Raw genomic sequence first — 22,036 nt, 5'->3', positions numbered from 1 at the left:
TCAATATTTAAGGCACAGAGAACCAAAAACTGTAATCAAGGTTGACAAATCAGAAAAAAATTATCAAGGTGAGCAAATCACAGGGTAGAGGGGCAGAAACTGGGGGCGGGGGGAGTCAAGAATTAGATTAAGCCAAGTATGCAAAAGAGCCCCTATAGTGTCCCAGAAAATTTGCATCCGAGTTCAAACCACGTGTTAATGTGTCGAATATGAAGGAAAGCTCAGCAGTTTCTCCTTCCAAAGCAGAGTGAAAATTTTTCAATAAGATGCGAACTCTTCAGCCATTACGAGAATGGCCCACGCCATTATTATTTATTTGTGTTTGGAGGTGGGGGCTCTGAGCCCGGGGAAGTGTCAGTCGGTGTGAGTGGGCAGGGGGCTGGGCGTGTCACGAGCATTTGACGGGGCTCAGTGGCGGGGTGAAGAGGCACTTAGGTGCGTGGACTCCTGGCTGCCCTGTGAGGTGCGTGGAAGACTGAAGGCGGGGCCGCACTGAAAGTGGCCAGACGCTCCACGCCCCTCAGCCGCCGCTTCCGGTGCCGCCGCGGGCCAGGACGGCACTGCCTGGCTCCCGCACGTGACCGGTCACATGAGTCCCAGGAGTCACGTGACGAGTGCGGGGCGGGTATCACATGACCCCTCCCAGTTCCTTTCTATCATGTCCCAGGGGCAGCGGTGGCTGTTAGTTCCGGCTGCGCTCTGAGGTTGCTCCACTGCCCCCATGGGTCGCGCCGCCCGCGGCCTGGGGCCTGCCCCGCGATGGCTCCCGGCGCTCCGGCTCCTGCCCTGGCTGCTGCTTCTGCTGCGGGGGGGCGGCGAGGCCCAGAGCCTGGACTACCAGCCGCTGTGCAGGTGGGAACTCGGGCGGGAGTCTGGAGCCCCCACCCCCCCCGCAAGGCAGCGGTGGGGGTACTGGGCGAGCGACTCCTCTGAAGGGATCCCCGTCCCCTGCTCTCTGTTACGCTGCAGGGGCGAACGGGTCCCGGAGCTGCTGCTTGCTGGGAGCTGGAGGAGCGCCTGGCCTCTCCTGCGTGGTGTTTTGTGCGTCCCATATGTGGTGGCGTCGGCCAAGCTCTTTCTTGTGAAGTGGCCTTTTGCTTCCTTAAGTATGTTCCGCAGCTTTGTATCGCCTCCACCTTCTGCTGCGTGCTGGGCCGTTCACAGCGGAGCGTTTCACTCGGGGGGCTGCTTGTTGGGGGCTTGATACTGACAGGCAGTTTGGGAATCCGCTTGTAGAGGGCTTTGGGATCCTCCTTAATTGCTTCCTAAGAGGCCTGCCTTGGTGGGAGGTAAGTGTGGAGAGAGTGGACAGTGTCTGAGGCCGTGAGGTCCTGGTGTCCTTTCATTACGTGTTGTTTATATTGAGCCGAGCTAGGTTAAAAGTCTCATTATGCTTATTAAGTGACAGGCTCTAAAGTTGAGTTTTCAGAAGAGACTTGGGCACTCTTGAAAATCAAACCCTAAAAAAAAAAAGTTTAGGGTGAAAAGATTTTCCAAGGAGAAATGTAAACAGGGGTAGCTTGTCCTTTTGTGCCTGGGATCTCACTGTACTTATTAAAAGACTAGATCCTTGTACGGGTATGTCTGATTAGTTTTTCTCCTTCCCATGCCCCTGTTGCCTAATGCTGGGGCCATTGCCTGGTTGATGCCTTTTTTGCCTGGAGGTGACTGCTTTTAACTAGTGTCAAATATATCAAAACTAATTGTGTGCTTGGAACAATTGGCATCAACAGAGTTGTGTAAACCTAATATAACTTATGTATGTGTAAACTCACTCTCTTGGAGTCACCATAAGCAAGCTTTTCTGGTTGATAACTTCAGTGGGTGCAAGGCTAAACAGTAGTGAAAAAATATAAAGATGATTAGTTTTTAGCTGCTTGAGTGTCACTTTCACTTCTCAGGTTAGTTTTTCAGAAGTCAAAATGTATAGGTGTCTTTGTCACAAGTGCTTTCCTGGTGCTCAGGATTCTGGAACTAAGAGTGCTGGGGGTAGGGCAACACCTCTGGTTTGAAGTAGGCTTCCACCATATACAAGCCTTGCAGTTTTGTCCGGTGTCTTTAAGCATCATCAGTATAAATGTTTGTCCATTACCATTGCATGGTGCTTTGGTTGAGGGTGGAGGAGACAGTGTAGTTACATACTTTTCATTACACAAGGGTGAAAGTAAAGGGGCTTATGCCAACCCAGAGTGTACAATAGCTCTCATATTAGCATGTCGCCCTCTTATGTGCTTTAATCATAAATACAGTTTCAGTGAACAATGAAGGGGAGCACCTTCTTAGCTGCAGGTTGAACCTCTCTCTTGTCCAGCGCTCTTGGGACCTGACCAGTGCCAGACAAGAGAATTTGCTGGGTGATGGGAGGCCAGTATTTTCTAGCACATTATCAACACTTCCACTGCTTACTGGGCTCTTAAAAGACATTTGGGGTAAACTACAGCTAAATAACAGCGTGGAAATCCTGGGGGCCAGAACTGGTGGCTGTAAACAAACTTTATGGGACTACAGGAAACTTGGCCATACCCATGAAAAGAGGTCATCTAGCCAATGAAAATCATGCCAGATTACTGAGTTTGTTGGACGAGAGTGTTCTGGATTAGAGAGGTTCAACCTGTAGTAGTTTTATGATAAGTTAACAGGACAAACCTTCACAACTGTCCATCTCAGATATTTCAGAGAAAGTTAGATGTCTACAGCTTTTCCTGTTTAAATAAGTTAGAAATGTTCAGAAATCCTAGTAATTTTTAGGTGTGAAGAGGAGGGTGTGAAGAGGAGGTGTGAAGAGCTGTATTCGGCATATCAATACTGTAAAAATGACATCTCCTTCCTCCTATTTCTGTTGTGTATTTTCATATTTTACCTTAGTGAGGTAAACAAATTTACTCCTTTATTTTATTCCTGTAATTCCTACAATGCAAACACAGCTACAAGGCAACTGTAGCCTACTTCTTCTTGTGTATGCATTTGTCCAAGTAAGTAAATAATTCACAAGTGCAAACCCATTTGAGGCAATTTAAGTACAGGTGTCAGTGAGGACCTGAAATGGGTTGCATGGTCTGTACTATGGATGCCCATGTGTGAAAAGTGAAGAAAATCAATGACAGTTTCATTTTTCAGAATTTTTTTCAACTTTTAAAAGGTGAAAGTGAGGCTGTGACTCCTCCCTCTGGGTCAGTACTGACCACCAGGAACAAGGCCTCCTAAGCACTCTGTCCTTTTACAAGAAAGGAACCCTATTCCTCAGCCCGACACTTCCTGGCTTTTCTGCCAGCTGCTAGCCAGGAAGCCACACTTCAGCTACTACTTCTTGGTCTTGTTGGAGTAAGAACTAGTCTCTTCCTCACCTGATTTCACAGGGAGGTGGAGAAGAGTAAGAGCAGCAGGTGTGCTGCAACAAAACAGATAAGTCTGAGGAAATTGCTGTCTGATACTACATCTTGCTGGGTTCAGTACTACCTATGATTGTTGTAATTCATAACGGTTTCTACTGCTGTTTAAGGTATAATGCTTCAGAGCACCCACCACTACTCCAAGAGTGCCCTGCTCTAGTTGCAGTCATTCTAGAACTCAGCCAGGCTAGAGCTATAGAAGATAGTCAGTGGACTTTGCCATGGCACTTGCAATCAGACCATCATTCTTCCACTTGTCATAGTCCACAGGCAATAGCTACTACTTCTGTCACAATTTGAATTGAGAGGGGTGGTCCAAGGAACCAAAGCAGAAATAAGAAATCGTATTCTAGGCATCGTACAACTATGTACTGTAGGTACGCTGCCTTGGCATGGCTCAGAAGCAGACAACACAAAGTACCATGAATTAAAACTGATGCAGCTAACAATATGCCCTCATCAGGGATGCATCACCTGAGCTGTTCATCCACTTTCAATGCTGCAGGCTGACAGTGCAAGCCCTGTGGTAGCCCACCCTTGTTTCCTCGGGATACTTGGTATGCCACAGACAGGACAAAAAGGCAGGTGATACCACTTTCATTTTCTCTTCAAACCTCAGTTATGGAAGAGGGGTCTCTGGTAAGGCAACCTTATTTGAATTATTTCATCTGACAGTGGAAACCAGAAGCAAAGCCATGTAAACTTTATGCTAATTTACTGACTACCACAGACACAGGGATTCATAAGAGCTCCCTGACATCTTATTGGTAAGGTTTGGAGTTTTCATCACCGTGTCACCCTGGGAGACTTCAGTACTTGTCAACAAGGGTCAAAAACCTCAAAGCTGTATTTCCTCACTTGCCTCCCTAGGTTTTTCATAGGTCATCTCTGGTCCAATTCACATAGCTGGCCATACTGTGAACCTGGTTGTTGGCCTACATGTCAAGTGAGAGGATGTTACAACCCAGCAGCTGTCTTGGATGGATGATTGCCTCATTAAGTCAGTGGTCAGATACCTTCTAGCACTTGGGCAACAAGACCAATGACTCATGGGCACCAATAAATTACAAAGCCTCCTAAAGGACATCAACAACATGGAGAACAAAGATTTGAGGATCTGGTGAATTATTACCCTTGTACACTGGTCTCTGGCACTGATGTGCTCTTTACTTCCTTGCCATTGCCTGCACAGATCTCCTCGGGTTCCTGACATGCTACACCAAATGAAGAGAGGGGGTAGAACCTCAAGCCCCAATGGCCATAGACAGATGTCAATTCAAACAGGGTGAAACTTAACAAATTTCAGTCTATGCTGATGTTGTATCACAGTCCAAGAGAAATTTCCTGTCAACCTCTGCTGAAGCTGCCAGATATTCAGGGTGGGAAATTTGTTTCATCAACCTTAAGTTCCTACATTGGCAACAAAGCCAAGCACCAAGTGCTCTGAAGAACAAGTATCCTGCACAGAAAAGATCAAGCATATTTGAGGAAGGCGGCTTGGATGCTACATTTCCACTCTGCCAGCATCTACCCACACACTCACTCACCTTGATTCCCACAATGCAGTATCTTTTTTCATCAAGATATTTTGGGATGCCTGAATGGATTTCAACACAAGATTTGTAAGCTTGACCCAGGACCTTTCTGGCTTGGAAAAGACTCATGGACAGCTGGTGCCATTTCTGACTGAAATTGCCAATGCCTTCTTGTGAGAAGAAATTTTCCCTTGTTCCTTCAAACATGCAAGAGGCGGGCCAAAACTGAAGAAGTCCACTTTGGCTATTTTGGTAATTTCCGACTATCGTGCAACATCAAACCTGATATTCTCGAGTATGATCATGAAGGTAGCCAAAGATAGTTTACAGCCAATTTAATCTGATTTTCCTTGCCCACCCCATTGTAGATCTGGCACAATTGGGGTTTAGTCCGGGATACAGAACAGAAACAGCTTTAGTGGTACCGATGGATTGTGCTCTATGCATTGACTAAAGAGCAACATTTATTTTCATCCTTCTGGACTTCTCTCCAGTGTATGACATTGACCATGAGGTTCTGCTGCCTCATCTGAGAGAAATGGCAGGAATGTGGAGTAAATACAGTAAAATGGTCTGCCTTTTCTAGGGGGATGCACCTGAAGAGTAGCATTAGGGAACAGTACCTCCAGTACTAGATCCCTCCTTTGCAGGGTCCCAAAAATTACTTTTTTTTTCCCCCAGTTCTTTTCAGCCTTTAAATGTAGTTGCTGTGTGGATAGATCAGATGAAATGGACAGAAGGTGCTAACAACCTATAGATGAGTTTTTACTTTTTCTCAATAATACAATCACACCACTACTAGTGACATAACTCAGTGCTTGAATGCAATGAGTTCATGAAGGAAGAAGAGTTGGCAGAAGCTGAACTTGAGCAAAATAGATACTGAGGGGTAGAAGAAAATATTTTTTGGAGTTTGCATCTATGACTGTCTCCTTTGACAGAAGGTTCCTTCATGTGTGCAACTGACCAGTGCAGTCTGTAGTCTAACAAGTAACACCAGTGCTTTCAACACTAAACTCTCATATTGCAACAGTCGGGAGTAATATTTTCTGCCATCTCTGATTGGCTGGAAGACTGTCACATCCTGTCCAATGAACATATGGTCTTAATTATTCGTTCCTATGTTTCCTTTTATCTGGACAACAGCAGTGTGGGATGGCTGGACATGAAACCTTCAGCACATCAGGCAACTCCAAGTAGTACAAAATGCTACAGCTTGTCTCCTCAGCAATACATGCTACCATGAGCACATCACGCTTGTCTTTTACTAGCCACTGACTTTCTGTAGTTTCTAATTAAATTCATGGTCTCCTATCCTTATCGTTTAAAGCACTCCAAGACCTGAGTCAGTTGTGCTGAAATGATAATTTTAAAGCTCGTGGTTGACAGCTGTACCCTCAGGTACATCAGCTCTCAACAGTACGAGTAAATTTCTTTATGGGAGGCAAACTTTTTCCAGTGGTGGTTCAAGACCATGGAATGACCTCCACCCAGAACTAAGAGCGATCACCAGCTTCTCTCTTTTCCATTCAAATTGTGTGCACTTCTCTGACTTGCCTTCTTTAAGGGAAACCCATAGCAAGAGATTTAACAAAGCTACCAAATAGGATGCTGCGTTCCATGTGCTGCTCCTCCCTCTGAAGACAGGAGGGGAGAACAAACAAATGACAGACGTGGAGTCAGGTTGCTTAATGCACTGTTGGCAGGCTTCGCTACTGTAGAGATGAGCACTGTGTAAAGCTTCTATGGAATAGACAGCCCTTTCCACTAAGAAGTGTATTATCTAGAAATGTCCATATTTAAAATAATTCAATATGAGGCCTAGAGGACTTGACAGAGCCATCATTGCACACTGCTGATGCATTTCTGTAATGTTGCCTTTTAAAAAAAAAAAAAAAGAAGTGATTCCTTTTCTTTAATAGCAGATGTGAAGAGGTAGATCTTGGTCCATTTGCTGGTGGTCAGAATCCATGCTACAGCTGGAGGTGCATTTGGTATCCAGAGTAGGAACTGAAAAGAACAAACAGCAATGGAATCTCCTACCAAGTGGTCTTTTCTATGTCCAGTGATGGGGCATTAGCTTGTTCTGCAATTGCCTGGTGTACCTGCCTTATGGCTAGACACAGCTTCGTTGTCCAGATCTGAGATGAACTTTTAACATATCTTACCTAGAAATTTTTTTTTGGATTTGTTTGAATATTTAATTCAATATGAGTTGGAGATAAACTTATTTTTTAATGCAGTGCTACAACTTGCATGTTGAAAACTGGGCAGAATCAGCATTTTCTGTGACTGATAGGTTACCCTGTAAGGAAACAGAACTGTGTACACCTTAATTTAAATCAGAATGACATTGTTAGTCATTCCCTAATGCAGGAGAATCTGGCACACCAGTCGCCATCAATCCCTAATAAAGAATTAAAATTGTTGGTTTTTTTGGGGGTGGGAGGAAATATTTTGTTTTGTGCTTGGGGGAACCCTGCTTGTTAGGCTATTACATGTCTTTGTTTTCTGTATCTTATGTGTTTTTTTCCTTTTTTCTCTTGGAATATTGACAGATCAGCGCAAACCTACTGACTTGCATATAATTTACTTTTAATCAATAATACAGAGTGTCTGGCTGATAAATCATACATGGTTTTTTGTACAACTTCAGTAAATCTTGCTACAGTAACTTGCAGTGGAAAATAGCATGTAACTGTGTGTCTAATTTAGCTCTTTCTATATGTTGTGGGGGGAAAAAACCTCAGCATAACTTGTTTGCTAAATGATCCTGTGATAAAGGCCAGGATATAGCAAGTTTCTCAATCAGTTTAACTCTTGGCCTTTTTCTTCAGCTGGAGTACTGAAACTAATGTCTCCTTCTCAGTGGTCCTACAACACTCTGTAAAGGGCTGAGTCTGTTGTTCCTACCTTGACCTGATCACAAGGATCAAGGTGGTGTTCCAGGCTTGGTAAACTAGAAGGGAAATTTTTCTAGGTAGAAGAATGGTGTATAGAATAGCCTGTCTCCCGTTCCCCAATTCTTCACAGGAACAACAAAGTTCGTGACCTGATAGATTTGTTAATCTCTTAGGTTCTACAGGGCTACTTGTTGTTTTTCCACAAACATGAAGGCTACCTCTGCACTAGAAGCATCTGTCTACAGAAGTTACTGTAGAAAGAGATGTGCAACAGAATTTCTGTTGACAGATTGATCTTTTGATCTGGTCTGTCACAAAAAGGCCCTTGGGGTGTCTAAACTGTGTTTTTGGCTGATAAAATGCATTTTGTGTGTGGATGCTCTGAGTTTTGTTGACAAAATCCTCTGTAGCGTAGGTGTAACCACACTGTGTGGTTCTCTACAGTTCAGCTGCAGCAATCTTAGCTGGTACGCTGTTAGTAAGTCTGCTTGTGGAATCTAGGAATGAAGGGAAGCTCTTCACAGAAAATGGGTTTTTCTTTTCTAAATCCTGTTCTCTAGCTTTGTAAAACTAACTTAATTGTTTTCACCAGCTGTTTCTTCATCACTTGGTTAGCCATAAGTGTGCTAGGTAAAAATCCTTTCCGGTGTACTGACTTAGAGGGATCTTATCAACTTACATACATGCCTTGCATGAATTATTATTAAACTGGTAAGTTTCATGACAGTTGAGGCTACTGTAATACAAACAAGTAGAGGAAATAGTCCCTCATACCCTGAGTTTATTTGGTGTATCTGACTGCACTCTGAATACAGTTTTAATTCTTCCTGAGTTGGTTGCATCTTGCACACAAAGAGAGGAAAGACACATTCTTTTTGAAAAAAATTATTATGAAGTCATAAAATAATGTGGAGACAAATTTGCCATTGAAAAGTACTTCTAAGACTTTTCTGTAAAGTTACAGAATTTCAAAATGTTTCTGCATGACAAATTCATCCCAGAGAATCTTAGAAGAAAAGTTCCCCCTCCACTTCAAAACAACTGTTTTTAAACCGTTTGTTTCTGTAGTGCTATATGTTCTAGTCCTTTTCCAACATCCTATTTCCCTTCTGCCTGTCGTCTTTCTGAAGAACCTCACCTAGACAAAATGAGTGCCACTTGATGAAGAGAATCTTTTGGTTTTTTTTTTCCTGCAGCCACAGGATGAGGCAAAGTAGTTTTTTCATATGCTAGCTCACACCATGTTGTGGTAATGTGTGGAGAGGTGTTACTGAACTGCTGCTCTCGTGAATATTTAACATAAACCTCACTCGGTTTCAGCAAAAGTTGTAAACCCCTTGCAGAGTCGCTAGCTTAAGGGGAAAAATAGTAGTGGAATATTAATAGGAGGCTGCAGTGTTTGAATATTCAGTCAAATCCATGCATTTTTATTTTACAGTTGTTGCAACTTAACTCTCTCGCCTCAAATCTCATCCCCCATGTGCTTCCGATGAGAACTCTATTATTTTCAGCTTTTTAATGACATCACGTGGTATCATAATTGACCTAAGAATGTGTGTCATGTCCACTCCCAACACATGTGCTGCTGCCAGCCAGAGAACAGCCTCCAGTTCACCCTCTTTGAGATGCCTAATGAGCATGGAGAGACCTGATGTTCTGTTCCTGGCTCTGTCACAACAGTGTCACATGACTTCGGTCACATTCAGATGCATTAGCAGGCTTACAAAGCATGCTGAAATGTGTAAGTAGGACGTGCCTCATAAATTAAAGATGTACGTGTCTGCTGTATGTTTGAGAGTGCCTGTCTGTTCAAGAACTCCTTCTTTTAAATGGCTAGAGCTTAGGATCACCAAACCTGGTATACAGCTTCCTCTGATTATAACTTCAAGCAAGGTAAGGGTGTGGCTATGCCAGGGAAATGGGACGTACTTTGAATGGGATTGCTTCTCAGAAAACCAACAGAAAAGAGTCCATCAGGCAGGTAAAAGGGACAGGCTGGGGGCACTCCTTCCCTCTCCCCATCCAGGGTTGTCCCAGCCCTGAGCCTGTCCTCCCTGCTCCCCTGCCACTTCCCTTGGCAGCTGTCCTGCCCCTCACCACAGTACATAGGGAGACCTCGTTGGCTGTTCCCTCTTCACTCTCTGACAAAGGGGAAGTGCACCGTTTTCTGCATTCCTCACTGTGGCAGAGGGGGAGTGAAGAGGGCAAATAAACCTGAACCTGCCTCAGCTGGGGAACATTCATTCTCTTTCCCCTCAGCCCAGCCCCACCACAGAGCAATGATTTAAGGGAAGCACACACAGTCGCTGTATTTTTCCAAAAACTGAAAAATTAAGGAATCAAACAATGCTGCATAAATCTTCTAGTTATCCTGCGTAATAAAATATACATATTCAAATCTGACCAATCCATCCCACTTACTTAATAACATACCTCCCTCGCATCAGATTGCTTTAACACTTCACTATTTACACTGATTTGAGCTCCCTTCAACTTAAGGCATATTGAAATTGGCTTGCACGTATTCTTCGTAAGCAAGTGAATGTGTCACAGGACTTGTGTAGCCCAAAATGAAATGTCAAAGGGTAGGGATCTAGGATTAAGGTTTCCAGGTCAAATCAGTTATATAGGTCTGACACACTGCTGGATTTATCAAAAGGACGTACTTTGCACAAAACACTGAGTATCACACACACAATGGGGAGGATAAGAGTGGTTGAAGTATATTTAATTTCCAGTCTTTCCAGTGTGGCTTTTTAGAATTTGAATGAGACTTTGCATTCCTTGCTGTTCAGGTTTTTATGCTCCTTGGAAGGCTAGGGCTAGATGTAAAGATCAGTTTTTATTACTCTGACATGGTGGTACCATGAATAGCTCTATGGTTTACATCAGGGATGGTTCAGAGTTAAGCCTTTCAATTTAAAGGCAACTTTTAAAGTGTTTTTTTAAAAGGTGTGATTCTTGCAAAACATGGTTAGTAACTGAGTGGTTACTTGGCACAACATGAAAACAAAACCTCAGTCCTGTGACCTTTGCTGTTGAGCACATACAATTGTGGATTAACTTCATAATTTCTTTGTAAAAAGCTTACTGTTGTGTAACTCTTGCAGAATTTTGAGCACCTAAATGGAGCCTTCTGACCACTTGAAAGAGGAGAGACTGGTGTGGTTTGGTATCTGTTAAGGCAGTAACTGTCACTTAAGGGCCTTCATGATTTGCATGGGAGTAGATATGTCTAACTTTTTCCAATAGTTGTCTTACCACTGAGAAGCAGAGAACCAAAAGCTCATGCTAAAGAGAGCAAATTCACACACAGCTTTAATGAACCAGATTCCCTACTGCTTTACTGGCACTGGTGACCTGCATTTTCAGACTTTATTAGATGACTTACATCTTAAGCTTGGGCATACAGTCTGTGCTGGCTTTCACCTTCTTCTAACCCCCCTGGCCTTCCTCTTGGCCTGCCCCTGTCTGTATCAGAGGTTAGGCTGTAAATGTACTGTTCAGGTAGAGATATTTTCACATCCCTGGGCAGTGTAGATGTACCAAAGTAAACTTTTTGTAGTGTAGGTCTGGCCTACAAAAGTGTGCTGCTCTCCTCTTCACTCAAGATTAGTGACTTTTTTCCTGTCAGGGTACGTTGCTTGCTGTATGAAAATCTTGACACACAGTGACTTTTAATAAATGGATAGCTTTAGGCCTTGGCTTAGATTGTCCATTGCAAAAATAACTTGAAATTGCAGGTGGGGGGCGGGGTTTAGGACCCTCCCTCCATATTATTTAATTTTACTTGAATCAGACTTTTTTTTAAGTTAATTTCTTTAGGAAAAAAAATTCTTTAATTCAAATAAGCCAAAACTGAAACAATTTTTTTAAAAGCATTTTGAGTTCAGTGGGAACTGCATTTTTGGATGGAAATCTACTTTTTTTTCCCCAGCCTATGGTGGCCACAAGTTAATGTCTTGTTTTTACTCTTGCTTCACTCTCTTTATGGTTTTACTTAGTGTTCCTCTGGCATTGTTGATCATTCCTTTCCCTTTCTGTGCTGATATTTTTACATTATAGCTTCGATTCTTTGCTGCTTTTAGATGGTGCTTCTTGAAAGGCTTGGGTTAGTGCTAATTTTTCATCTGTGATAAGTATTTTGTGAAATATACATGAGTATTTGGGGTTAAAATTAGGCTGCTTTCAGGAAAGAGAAATACCTATGAGGTAGACATTGAATTCCTTTAATCAGCCTCCATTTGTTGGTGATGCCAGCTCTTTTTGCCTCCTAAGTAGTGAGTGAGTAGCTAAAAACTGATCTATGGTAAGTCTTGTAGAGAAGAAAACAGGCTGTTTGGAAAGTTGTCTAACACAGTACCCTCTTTGAGGCTGCATGTAGTTCGAATGCCTCTACGCCAACCTGCTACAGAAGTTGGGCCCTCAAGCAGAGTCCATTGCACCCTGGAAAAAATCCCAGTTGCTGAACCAGCTTGCTGGGATTCTCATGACGTTGAACCTGAATTTCGTTGCTAGGGTTGTCAGCTGCCTGAACAATCTCTCCAATTATACTGGAGTCCTAGGACTGTAGATGCTGGAAGGGTGGTAGGTGTGGGGAAGAGTTACTATATCACTCTACATATCTGTACGGGTAGAAGTGCTCTTACTACCACAGTGCTCATTCATGAGAAATATCTGCACCAGAACAACATTTGAGTGGTGGCTGTTCCTTTGAATGTGTATTCTAGTGCTTTCTCCAGTCTGAATGTAAAACCCTTAAGTGAAGAAGGTTCCTCCTTTTTTTTGGGGGGGGGGGGGGGGGGAGGAGCAAGTGGGTGTGGGAGAGGCAGTGCATTGGTGTTACTAACATCTCTGGGGAAACATTTGCTTATTTTACTTATTTTTTTTTTTTCATACCATCACTCTGTACTTAGCTAAATGGCTCTCCATTCACTGTATGTGCACATGTTAAAATGAGCATGAAACTGTGCATCCTCCAGTTCTTCTGGTCTAACCATGCCATATTAGTACTCAGTCTTTCCTTCATAAACACCTCCCCAGTCCCTGTCTGTTTTGTAGATCACATCTGAATTACTGCTCTGACACCTGAGTAGCAAGTTGTTTTTTTTTTAAGAGGAAAATTCATGAGCTCTGTAGAGGTGGAGATAGAAATATCTTCAGTCAGTTGTACAAGTAGCTAAATGTCTTTCTGTGTGTGGGGTGGGAGGGTGTTTCTGGGTCCATACACATAAATAACATGAAATAATTCTTCCACTGCATCAGATACGAATTTCAGAATTGGTATTCCAGTGTTACCAAGATTGTGGCATGATCTGCTTAGCCTTGGTTAGATCTGATATTTCATGGATTTTTTGTGCTTTGGTAAATGGCTGTGGTTAGATGTATTAACTGCCTTTTTTTTTTTTTTTTTTTTGTTTCAGTTATTCATGGGAAGCAATTGATCTTGATGAACATGTGCATTATAAAATAAATCCTTGTGGTGGCATTGAAGACTGTGGAGAATCAAGTGCAATCTGTGCATATGACCTGAATAAAAAGGTGCATCAGTCTGTAGGTAAGTTAATGTTTTGTTTCTTAATGTCAACGTTTCAAAATATAATGGAGAGCTTCTGGCATGTATGCTGTAGCTTCTGTACAAGTTTCCTAAAGTATGTTAGCCATAACAATGTTTCTTAGATTAAAACTTTATTCTGTAATTTAAGATTTCTACCACTTCATACTAAATTTTTTTTTTTTTCCCCTGAACTTTTACAATGTTTTTATAAGAGTTTATAGCAACTCTTCATAGCTTTCAGGGTCAGAAAGGATCACTATCTAGTCTGGTCTGATCTCTGGTGTGATATCAGTCCTAAACTCTTCTAAAATTCCTTGAGTGATGGGTGTCTTTTTTTTTTTTTTTTTAAGTCTTAGTCTCTTTAAACTCCTCGTGTAAACAGGAGTAGTAACTATGTATTGCACATTAGCTACATTTAATATATAATCTACCTATGGAACAGCATACATTGAATATGTGCTTGTTTGTTGAACAGTAGTTTTTATGTAGAAAACTAATGTTTTGGGTTAGCGCTCTCAACAATACCTTACTGGAGAAATGTCCCATGTGATAGACCCATAGTTATCTATATCCCGCGCAAACTTAGTGTCTTACTACTTCTGTTGCTGAAAATTATTTATTGTGAGGAAATAATCCCATGGTATTTTAAGCTTCCTGCATGGATATTTTTGTGCCCCCCTCCATTTGGTTCTTTGTTACTCCTTGGCTCTAGAGATCATGTGAGTCAATTGTTTTTTTTTTTTTGTTTTTTTTTTCAGTTATGTTTGTCATCACTGTGCATTTAATTTGAATGAGCAATCTGACTTTCTGATTCCGTGTGTTTGTCACTTTTAAATTAAGTGTGCCCAGAACTCTGGATGGTGCATTTTTTTTTTTTTTTCTAAATAGGTGAATGTCCCATATTTCAGGCCTTGGCAGTTTATGCTTAGATCCGCTATCTGCACATGTGAAATGGAATCAAAACTGTGCACTTTTGACTACACTGTTTTTGAAGAGTTTGGTGGCTTCTTCCTTGTTTTTTAAAACCAGGGTTGCTTTTTAACAGATGAAACAGTTCTATGTAAATGCTTGTGACCCACATTCCAAGGCCTTTAAAATAAGGAATATTTAACTTAAAAAATACATTAAGCTTAATGTATCTCTTTAGTCCACTTCTTAGTAACTAGTCTCAGAAAGGTAGCCATGTTAGTCTATATTGTCACAAAATAAATAAGCAGTCCTGTAGCACTTTAACAAAATAATTAGTTGATGAGCTTTCATGGGACAGACCCACATTTTCAATCTTGAGTTCTGACTAGGCATTATGCCACCTTACCCGCTTAGACCTCAAGGTAGAAAATGCTGCCATGGTCACTGGGGCCTGCTGTATTCTTCCTAACACTTGTGAGGCAACGGGCAGGGGGAGTTTCATGCCTGCATGGGGGGGCTGAGGCAGAGATCCTGGCAAGAAATTATCAGAAACCGACCCCAAGGGAAAACAGGAAAACCCAGAAAGACACTGAAAATCGGATGTCTTGAAAACAAAGTCTGTGAATAAGCGTGAAGGGAGTTTAAGTGGTACCCCCAACCAGCCATACTGTTTCCTTGCTCTTAATGAAACCCCATAATCAACTGTGGGACAACCATCACTCACCCACCCAACCCCAAAGCATGTTAACCAATAAACAAAACTTTTTTTTCCAATAAAGCTTTTATTTAGGGGACACTAATAGAGTGGGGGGCGGGGCGGAGAGATAAAAAGGATAAGGTTAGTCAAAGGTTAGCCTTCTGGGTGTGTGTCTTTTTTTTGGGGGGGGGGGGGAGGGGGGGGCTGTGAAGCACAGTGCTTTGTGGTCTTCCCCAGCAAGAGGAAGGTGCAGAGTATATGGTGGGATGAGGTATGGAAAGTGGGAGGCATCAACTGGACGGGCGGTGCAGAGCCAGGAGCAGGGGAGCGGGCTGGATGGGTTGAGGGAGGTCTCAAATTATCATGACTGGGGGATGATGCAGTGCCTCATTCATGGGAGGAGAATGAATGGGGTAAGGGTGGCAGGTGTTGGTGCCACAAGTGGCCTGGGGATGCTGTGCCTCTAAAAAGGGAAGATAATGTGTACAGATATGGGGGGCATGTAATGGGGCACTTATGATGGGGGTGGTGGTGTGTGGTTCTCTGACTTTTTTTTTTTTATCAAACATAGTTTCAATTAATGCAGCAGTCGCTGACAAAGTGCAATCAGCAAATTAATTAATTCGTCTGTTTGCTCATAAAGGACATGAATGAGTCATGCATTTGTTCTTGAGAGTCCAGCATTTTTTTTTTCTCTCCGGTCATAGAGCTCTGTTTTCTCCTTTGACTGCATCAGCATTTTCCAACAATTCATTCCGGGTCGTTGTCTTCCTCCACATTTGATGCAGCCTCTTGCCTGCTGGACAGAGCCATCTTTGTCTTTTACCAGGGTCATTTGCTGATAAAACAAATGTAGAAATATTGATGTTATGAGCAGTAGCAACATGTTTACCTTTACTCAGTACAAAGAGCATAGTGACGAAGAATTGATGTCTGGCTCTATGGAAGTACGTGTTGCAACTGCAAGGTCGCTCTGGGTACTTTAAAGACTGAGGAATGCATGATTCCAGGCAGAATAATTTCAGGTGTTCTGCGGCAGAGGTTTGCACTCAAAACTATATGGTAAGCTATCCTCGGCTCACGGGGGAGGAGCAGGGTGGGATTCTTAAAGCAGAGCTAGCAAAGGGTACTGGGTGGCACGGCGTGTACCAGAGGCTGGGCCTTGCGGGAGTGGATGGCTGTGTCACGGCATTCTTTAAACATGCCAGCCTGGGAGGCAGTAGGGATTTCTGGGAGCAGTTGCTGCTTAAAGCAGTGCCTGGATTTAAAAGTGGCAGTTCCAGGGGTTTAAATATCATTGAAAGTCTTGCGATGTGTGTGTGACCCATGGCAGGGTCCGATCATCTGCTGGCCCTTCCACAAGGGGAGGTGGTGGGGAGGGAGCGTCTGCCTGGAGCACTTGCTGCTTAAAGCAGGGCCTGGCTTTTAAAGTGACCACACCAGGCGATGTACAAGTTTTGTTCTGTGTTGGGTAGGTCACAGGCAAAAAGATTATTAGTGACCCGGGAACCTTCCTGTGTATTCTAGTTAACCAAATGAGACATCAGCCTCATCACAACAAGAAAAGGGATAAGGAAAGATAGCTCATTCTGTCAGGGTACAATGCTGGAAAACTTGCAAGAATGCTCTGTGGGGCCAGGCTTCCAGATCACTAACTGGTGGCTTGGCACGGTAACGTGTCTCACCTTGGAAACAGGAACAGGTCAGTTCTCCTCCCCAAAAAAAAAAAATTGTGTGAGGAGAATCCAAAGGTGCCTAAGACCTTGAGCTTTGTGTCCAAATAGGATCTGCGCTCCATCCCCGGGCCTATTGACAAGCTTTTCTGCAATATACTATTGGCGGGAGGAGGGGGCGCAGAAATCATAGTAACCAGAAGTGCCCCCTCCAGCATCCGGTTTGGCCTCTGAAGACGCCTCCTCAGTTCAGGAGGCAGGATCTATGGGTTCCAGCCCCTGGCTTTCAGGATCTCATTCTACTCTGGAGTGGACTCTGCTGTCATCCACCCCTTCCACATCAGGAGGCACTTCATGGTCCTCCCCGTGAACACAGAAGTCAAGCTGCTTCTGGGGGAAGAGGTCGCGTCTGCCCCCAGAATAGTGTGAAGCTCCTTGTAGTATCGGTATTTCTGGGAAGATGCCCCAGTCTGATTGGCGCGTACATTTCTGGTAGTTTTGCCTCAGCCCCTTGATGCTCCTCCCTCCGCCCTCCCATGTGGTGCTGCTGAGTGTCCCTGCTATACTCTTCCGTGATCATGCCTTGTGACATTTTTGCATAAATATCAGCATTCCATTTGCTGGACTTGAGCTGGATGAAAATAACTTCTTCGCCCCACACCGAGATGAGGTCCAGGATTTCCTGATGGCTCCATGCTGGGGCTCTTTCGTGATCCTGGGAAGTCATTGCGACAAGGTGTGCTAAGTGTGCTGCAGAGGTGTGATCAATATGCCTGCTTGCCACGATGGCCAGAGAGGAAAGGAAATCTAATCAAAATTTCCTGGCTGACTACCATGTCTTGTCGCCTACCTCTGGCTCACCTGGAGAGCAGTCAGGGTGGAGTGATGACGGAAGAGGGCATCTCCAAGGGACACTGTAGGACAGTTTAAAAGGGTAATAAAATGGATCTTTAGTAACTCTGCCGTCTCTACTGACACAGTTTCACTTTGCAAATTCAACTTCTCGAGTTACTCTGGGGGGAAGTCAGCATTACAAAAGTCAACCATACAGCCCCTTAAAATCGACCTCTGAGTGGTGGAGTGTAGACAGTTGGTTAGTTTATAAAATCAAACTTTGACCCCTAAATTTGATTTTAATCTCCCAGGCTATAGCTACACTGCAGTCAGCTTTCAGAAATGGAATGCAAATGAGCGAGATGGGAAATGCAGGTCAGGTGTGGATTTGCATATAATGCCTCATTTGTATATCTTGCATGATCTGACTCGTGCAAGAGCCTTTTCGAGAAGCAAAAACAGCCATGTAGTTGGGGTTCCTTTGAAAACAAACTCCATTTTCAAAAGAATCCTTCTTCCGGAAACAAAACCAGAAGGCCTGTTGTTTTGAAAATGGGGTTTGTTTTCGAAGGAACCCTGTCTACACAGCAGTTTTTGCTTCTGGAAAAGGTTCTTGTGGAAATTGAGAATATGCAAATGAGTGAGGTGCAAATTTACCTCATTTACATTTCACTTCAGGAAGTGGACTGCTGTGTAGATGTAGCACTAGTGTAGACCAGGCTTTACTTTCAGAATTGACGATTGGTGGGTTTAAATGACCAGCTTGTCCTATAATAAAGGATCCTGGTTCTCAAATGTGGGGTGTGCAGTACTTTCCCAAAAACAAACAAAAACAGAGGCCACTTAAACAGGGCACCTACAATTATGAGGCAGTTTGGAAATTCTAGGCCTTACTTGATGACTTGTAGGGACTCGGGGTATGCACATAATTTGAAACATCCAATTCTCTGTAGTGGCTACTTTGCATCTCTTTACCACACATGACCAGTAGTCAAGGAATAAGAATTTTCAGCTCCATACAGATTCAGATTCCGATCATATGGGATATTAGTTACACAAAATGGCAGTCTTGTATAAAGCCCGGGCAGATGACTAGCTGAACTTTGTCCTACAAATGTGGCAAAAGGTCATATGTGATTGAGGATGACTGAATGGGCAGAGTCTGACCCACTGTTCAACACCTTTTTTACAATGAACAGTTGCTTTCTAGTAATAAGGCTGTCTTGTGCAATTTGTTAAAATGGACTTGGAGTCCCTGCCTTTGATATTCCATCTGGTGAAGCCCAGGTTCTAGAGCCATAACTACCAAAAGTAGGATCAGTGCATAACTTGTGAAGTATTTAGGGAGGACCCCATCTGGATCGTGACACATGATTTGAATGTCCCACTGGACACAAAGCATTAAATGTTTGTGATTGACTTGGTTTTAGTGTGGTAAAGGAATGACACAGCATGAGTAGCCAATTAAAATTTCCATTTTAGGGCCTTGGTGAAGTAATTCTAGCTGGTATCTTAAAAGTTTCAGAGGGGTACCCATGATAGTCTGTATTTGCTTTTGTGGGTTTGTCAGATGCATCTGGCGAAGTTCTTTTTTACCCTTGGAAGCTTATGCCCAAATAAATCAGCTAGTCTTTAAAGTGCCACAGGACTCTATAACATCTTAAAACATCGCTTTGATGGGTACACATTTTGGTTATTTTAACTAAAAAACCTCTTTATCCAAAATTCATTGCCTCATTTAAAAAGCCCAGGAATGCAGAACTTCATTTCATTGTCAGTGCTAACTTGACCAAGTTGCACATAACCAGTACTCTTCTATTCGTCTTTCATTGTGTGCCTTATAATAAAGGTCAAAGGCACACAATAAAAGGCAGAGGAAGTGCAATGTAGTTGAGTAAAGGAACTTGAACTTCTGAATTTCCTGACTCCTTGATATTTATCTTAGCATACTGTTGAAAAAGTTACAAGTTAACAAGTTTATTTTGTCTGTAATATGATTTGGTAAAAACAGATGTGCTTAGTGTTTGAAGAGAAAATACACTCGGTATCAGAATAGACTCTTCAGTTGGATTACTTAAGCCTTGGTTCATCAGTGTGCTTAATTGAGGTTTATAGCCTTAAGTTTGCGAATGGTCCCATTTCAGTTGCAATACTCCATGTTTCAAAGTTTAGACTTAAATACCCTGATGAATCAGCCAAAATGGTAATACAAGAGCTGAGCAAAATGAAAAAAGCTTTGTAGAAGTATAGTATTGTACAGTTGTTAAAGTTGATATGCGGAAAGAGAGCTCTAAAAACAAGTTGTTCCTTTTCAGTTAATCCTTGGCTATTGCCGTTATGGGATCCAGTGTTGGGCCTGCTATCTGTGGGATCCAATGTTCATAAATTAGCAGAGCTGGAAAAAGTTCCCCAAAAGTTGCTTGAGTAAAAATGCAGCTGGTTTTACTTTGGGGCACTTGAGGATAATAAAGATGTGATGTGTGTACTTTTACTCTAGTAGTTTTCCAGAGGACACCAGTGACTTAAGTACCCTGCCCTAGCAGTTGTACTTCTACGCAAGTAACTTTTTGGGTACTTTTCTCACTTCTGTAAATCAGTTACATTTTTATGTATTTCATGGTCTTGGTTGTGATCAGCCACTATCAAAGAGAACTTAAAATGTTATTCTAGGTTTGTAAGCATTGTATACTTACACACTCACCAGTAACACGAAATTGAGTTGGGAGAAGCATTAAAAGGCTGTAGCCATTCAATCAATAAAAAGGAAGAATTCAGCTAAGGCTGAAAATTTAATCCGACCTGTATGACCTGAGTGCTCAAACGTGCCGTGTATGCAAGGTTTGAGCACGAGGCTGTTTGGTCTTCACCTGACTAGCAATGAAGATGATGTTGTTTTTAGCCTTAATTTTGAACTTCCTTTTCTCTTCCTCTCCCTCTCTCTTAATCATCTGGGTGAAATCTACCATATTTAAATACTTCAGGGTTTCTTCCGCAGAGTAGAAAACAAATTTAAAAACCTGCCCAATATCCTATTTCATATTTTTCTATGTGTAGACTTTTTATTACCTTGCATTCCAAGTATACATAGAGGTCTCTGGTAGAGGGATACAACTGACCCAGGTTCCTAACCTGGAAGGCTGCTGGTCTAAAGTCACTACTTGTGTACAGCATGGATTAATGAGATTAAAGGGCCTCTAGAGGGAAATGCATATCTGGTTTGAAGGTGATGTTTCGGTATTATATTTTTTTGAGTTGATGCGGTAGATACGATCCTCTCAGAGAGGATCTTGTTCAAGGCAGGCATGCAACTTGTTTTTGCTTCTCTTCCTCTCCCCTCACCCCCAATCATAAATGGTGGGTAGAGGAGAGCAGTTTGTAGAGTGAGGAAGTGGAAGGTGTGTAGGAGGCACTTGAAAGTGGTGGAAGTTGAAGTGGAATTGTGCCAAGGTTTTGTGGTGAGGAAAAGCTGATAAGGATTGAAGACTTTGACATACAAGTTGTTGAGAGTGGCTCACAAGGAGGAAATACAAGACACTGACTCTAGCACAAGATTTCTCAAACCTTGGGTCAGGACCAAAATTTGGTTGCCAGAATGTCTGAGGGTTGGGTGGCAGCTCCTGGGGTTCCCATCCCATGGGGAGGGCTGAGCTCCCTGCTCTGGGTGCTGCAACCTTTGGGCTACCAGTGCCACTCAGGTCTGGCCCAGCTATCCTGAAGATGAAACTCCAGGTAGGCCAAATGTGAGTCACACTTGCAATCCCACACTTGGCCCAGTCAGGGTTTTGTGACCAAATCTGACAGGTGCTGCTGTTACGGAGTAAGGGGCTTACTAGGCAGTTAGGAGTGGCTCTTGTTCAGCAGGTGGAACAAAAGGTTTACTAGTCGATAGGGGCACAATGTGGTAGACAGTTGTCAGTACAACAGTGAGAAGGTCAGCCCAGTTCATGTTTTGTAGACACAACTCGCAGAACATCTACACACAATGTGTTTTGTGGACAAACTTGAAAAAAGAGCTATGTAGATGCTACACATTTTATGTGTCGACATGATCTGTTGACATTTTCTTGGAAAATCTCTTCCAACAGTAACTTCTGTATGCAGATGCTTCTAGTGTAGATGTGGCCATTAATGTTTCAAAGTTTTGTCTCCTTTCTAAACCTGTATCAGCACATTACCATGTTCTGACTTTTCTCTTTCCTGCCATACAGTAACTACCTGAATCCCAACTAAGCACATGCATTCCCATTATCTGGTAAACTTTAAGACTCAAGTACATTTAATAGGATGACTAAACTCAGGTCTGAGGCCTCTGTATTATAGCAATACCTGGAGAGAAGCCAGGTGTGCAGGGTGCTGGGATTCTTGCCAAGGTGTAGGTGCTGTCTTTGAATCCTGCTTAGAAGTGCTTGTGGCTTTTGACTAGCAGGTGATTAAAGTTGAAGACCACACCCTCTTCCCTGGCTGATGGAGGAACAGTTGGCTCGGTTTGTGTTGCCCATTTCAGAACCTTTTTGGCAGCAGCAGTCGAAAAGGAGGGTG

The 22,036-nt window shown here is 42.9% G+C and overlaps 1 protein-coding gene across 1 annotated transcript in view; it reads left to right on the top strand.

The window, feature by feature from the left end:
* Positions 1-640: 640 nt before the first annotated feature.
* The window catches only part of IGF2R (insulin like growth factor 2 receptor), a 113,445-nt gene continuing 92,049 nt past the window's right edge, over positions 641-22,036 (top strand). Inside the window, exons 1-2 of the mRNA XM_074990287.1 lie at positions 641-852; positions 13,251-13,384. Coding sequence (XP_074846388.1) covers positions 722-852; positions 13,251-13,384 — 265 coding nt within the window. The 5' untranslated portion in view covers positions 641-721. The remainder of the gene's footprint in view (positions 853-13,250; positions 13,385-22,036) is intronic.

Source organism: Carettochelys insculpta, chromosome 3 (assembly GCF_033958435.1).
Source record: "Carettochelys insculpta isolate YL-2023 chromosome 3, ASM3395843v1, whole genome shotgun sequence".
Taxonomy (NCBI): domain Eukaryota; kingdom Metazoa; phylum Chordata; order Testudines; family Carettochelyidae; genus Carettochelys; species Carettochelys insculpta.
Note: the sequence above shows the minus strand (reverse complement) of the source record. Positions and strands in the feature narration are given on the sequence as shown.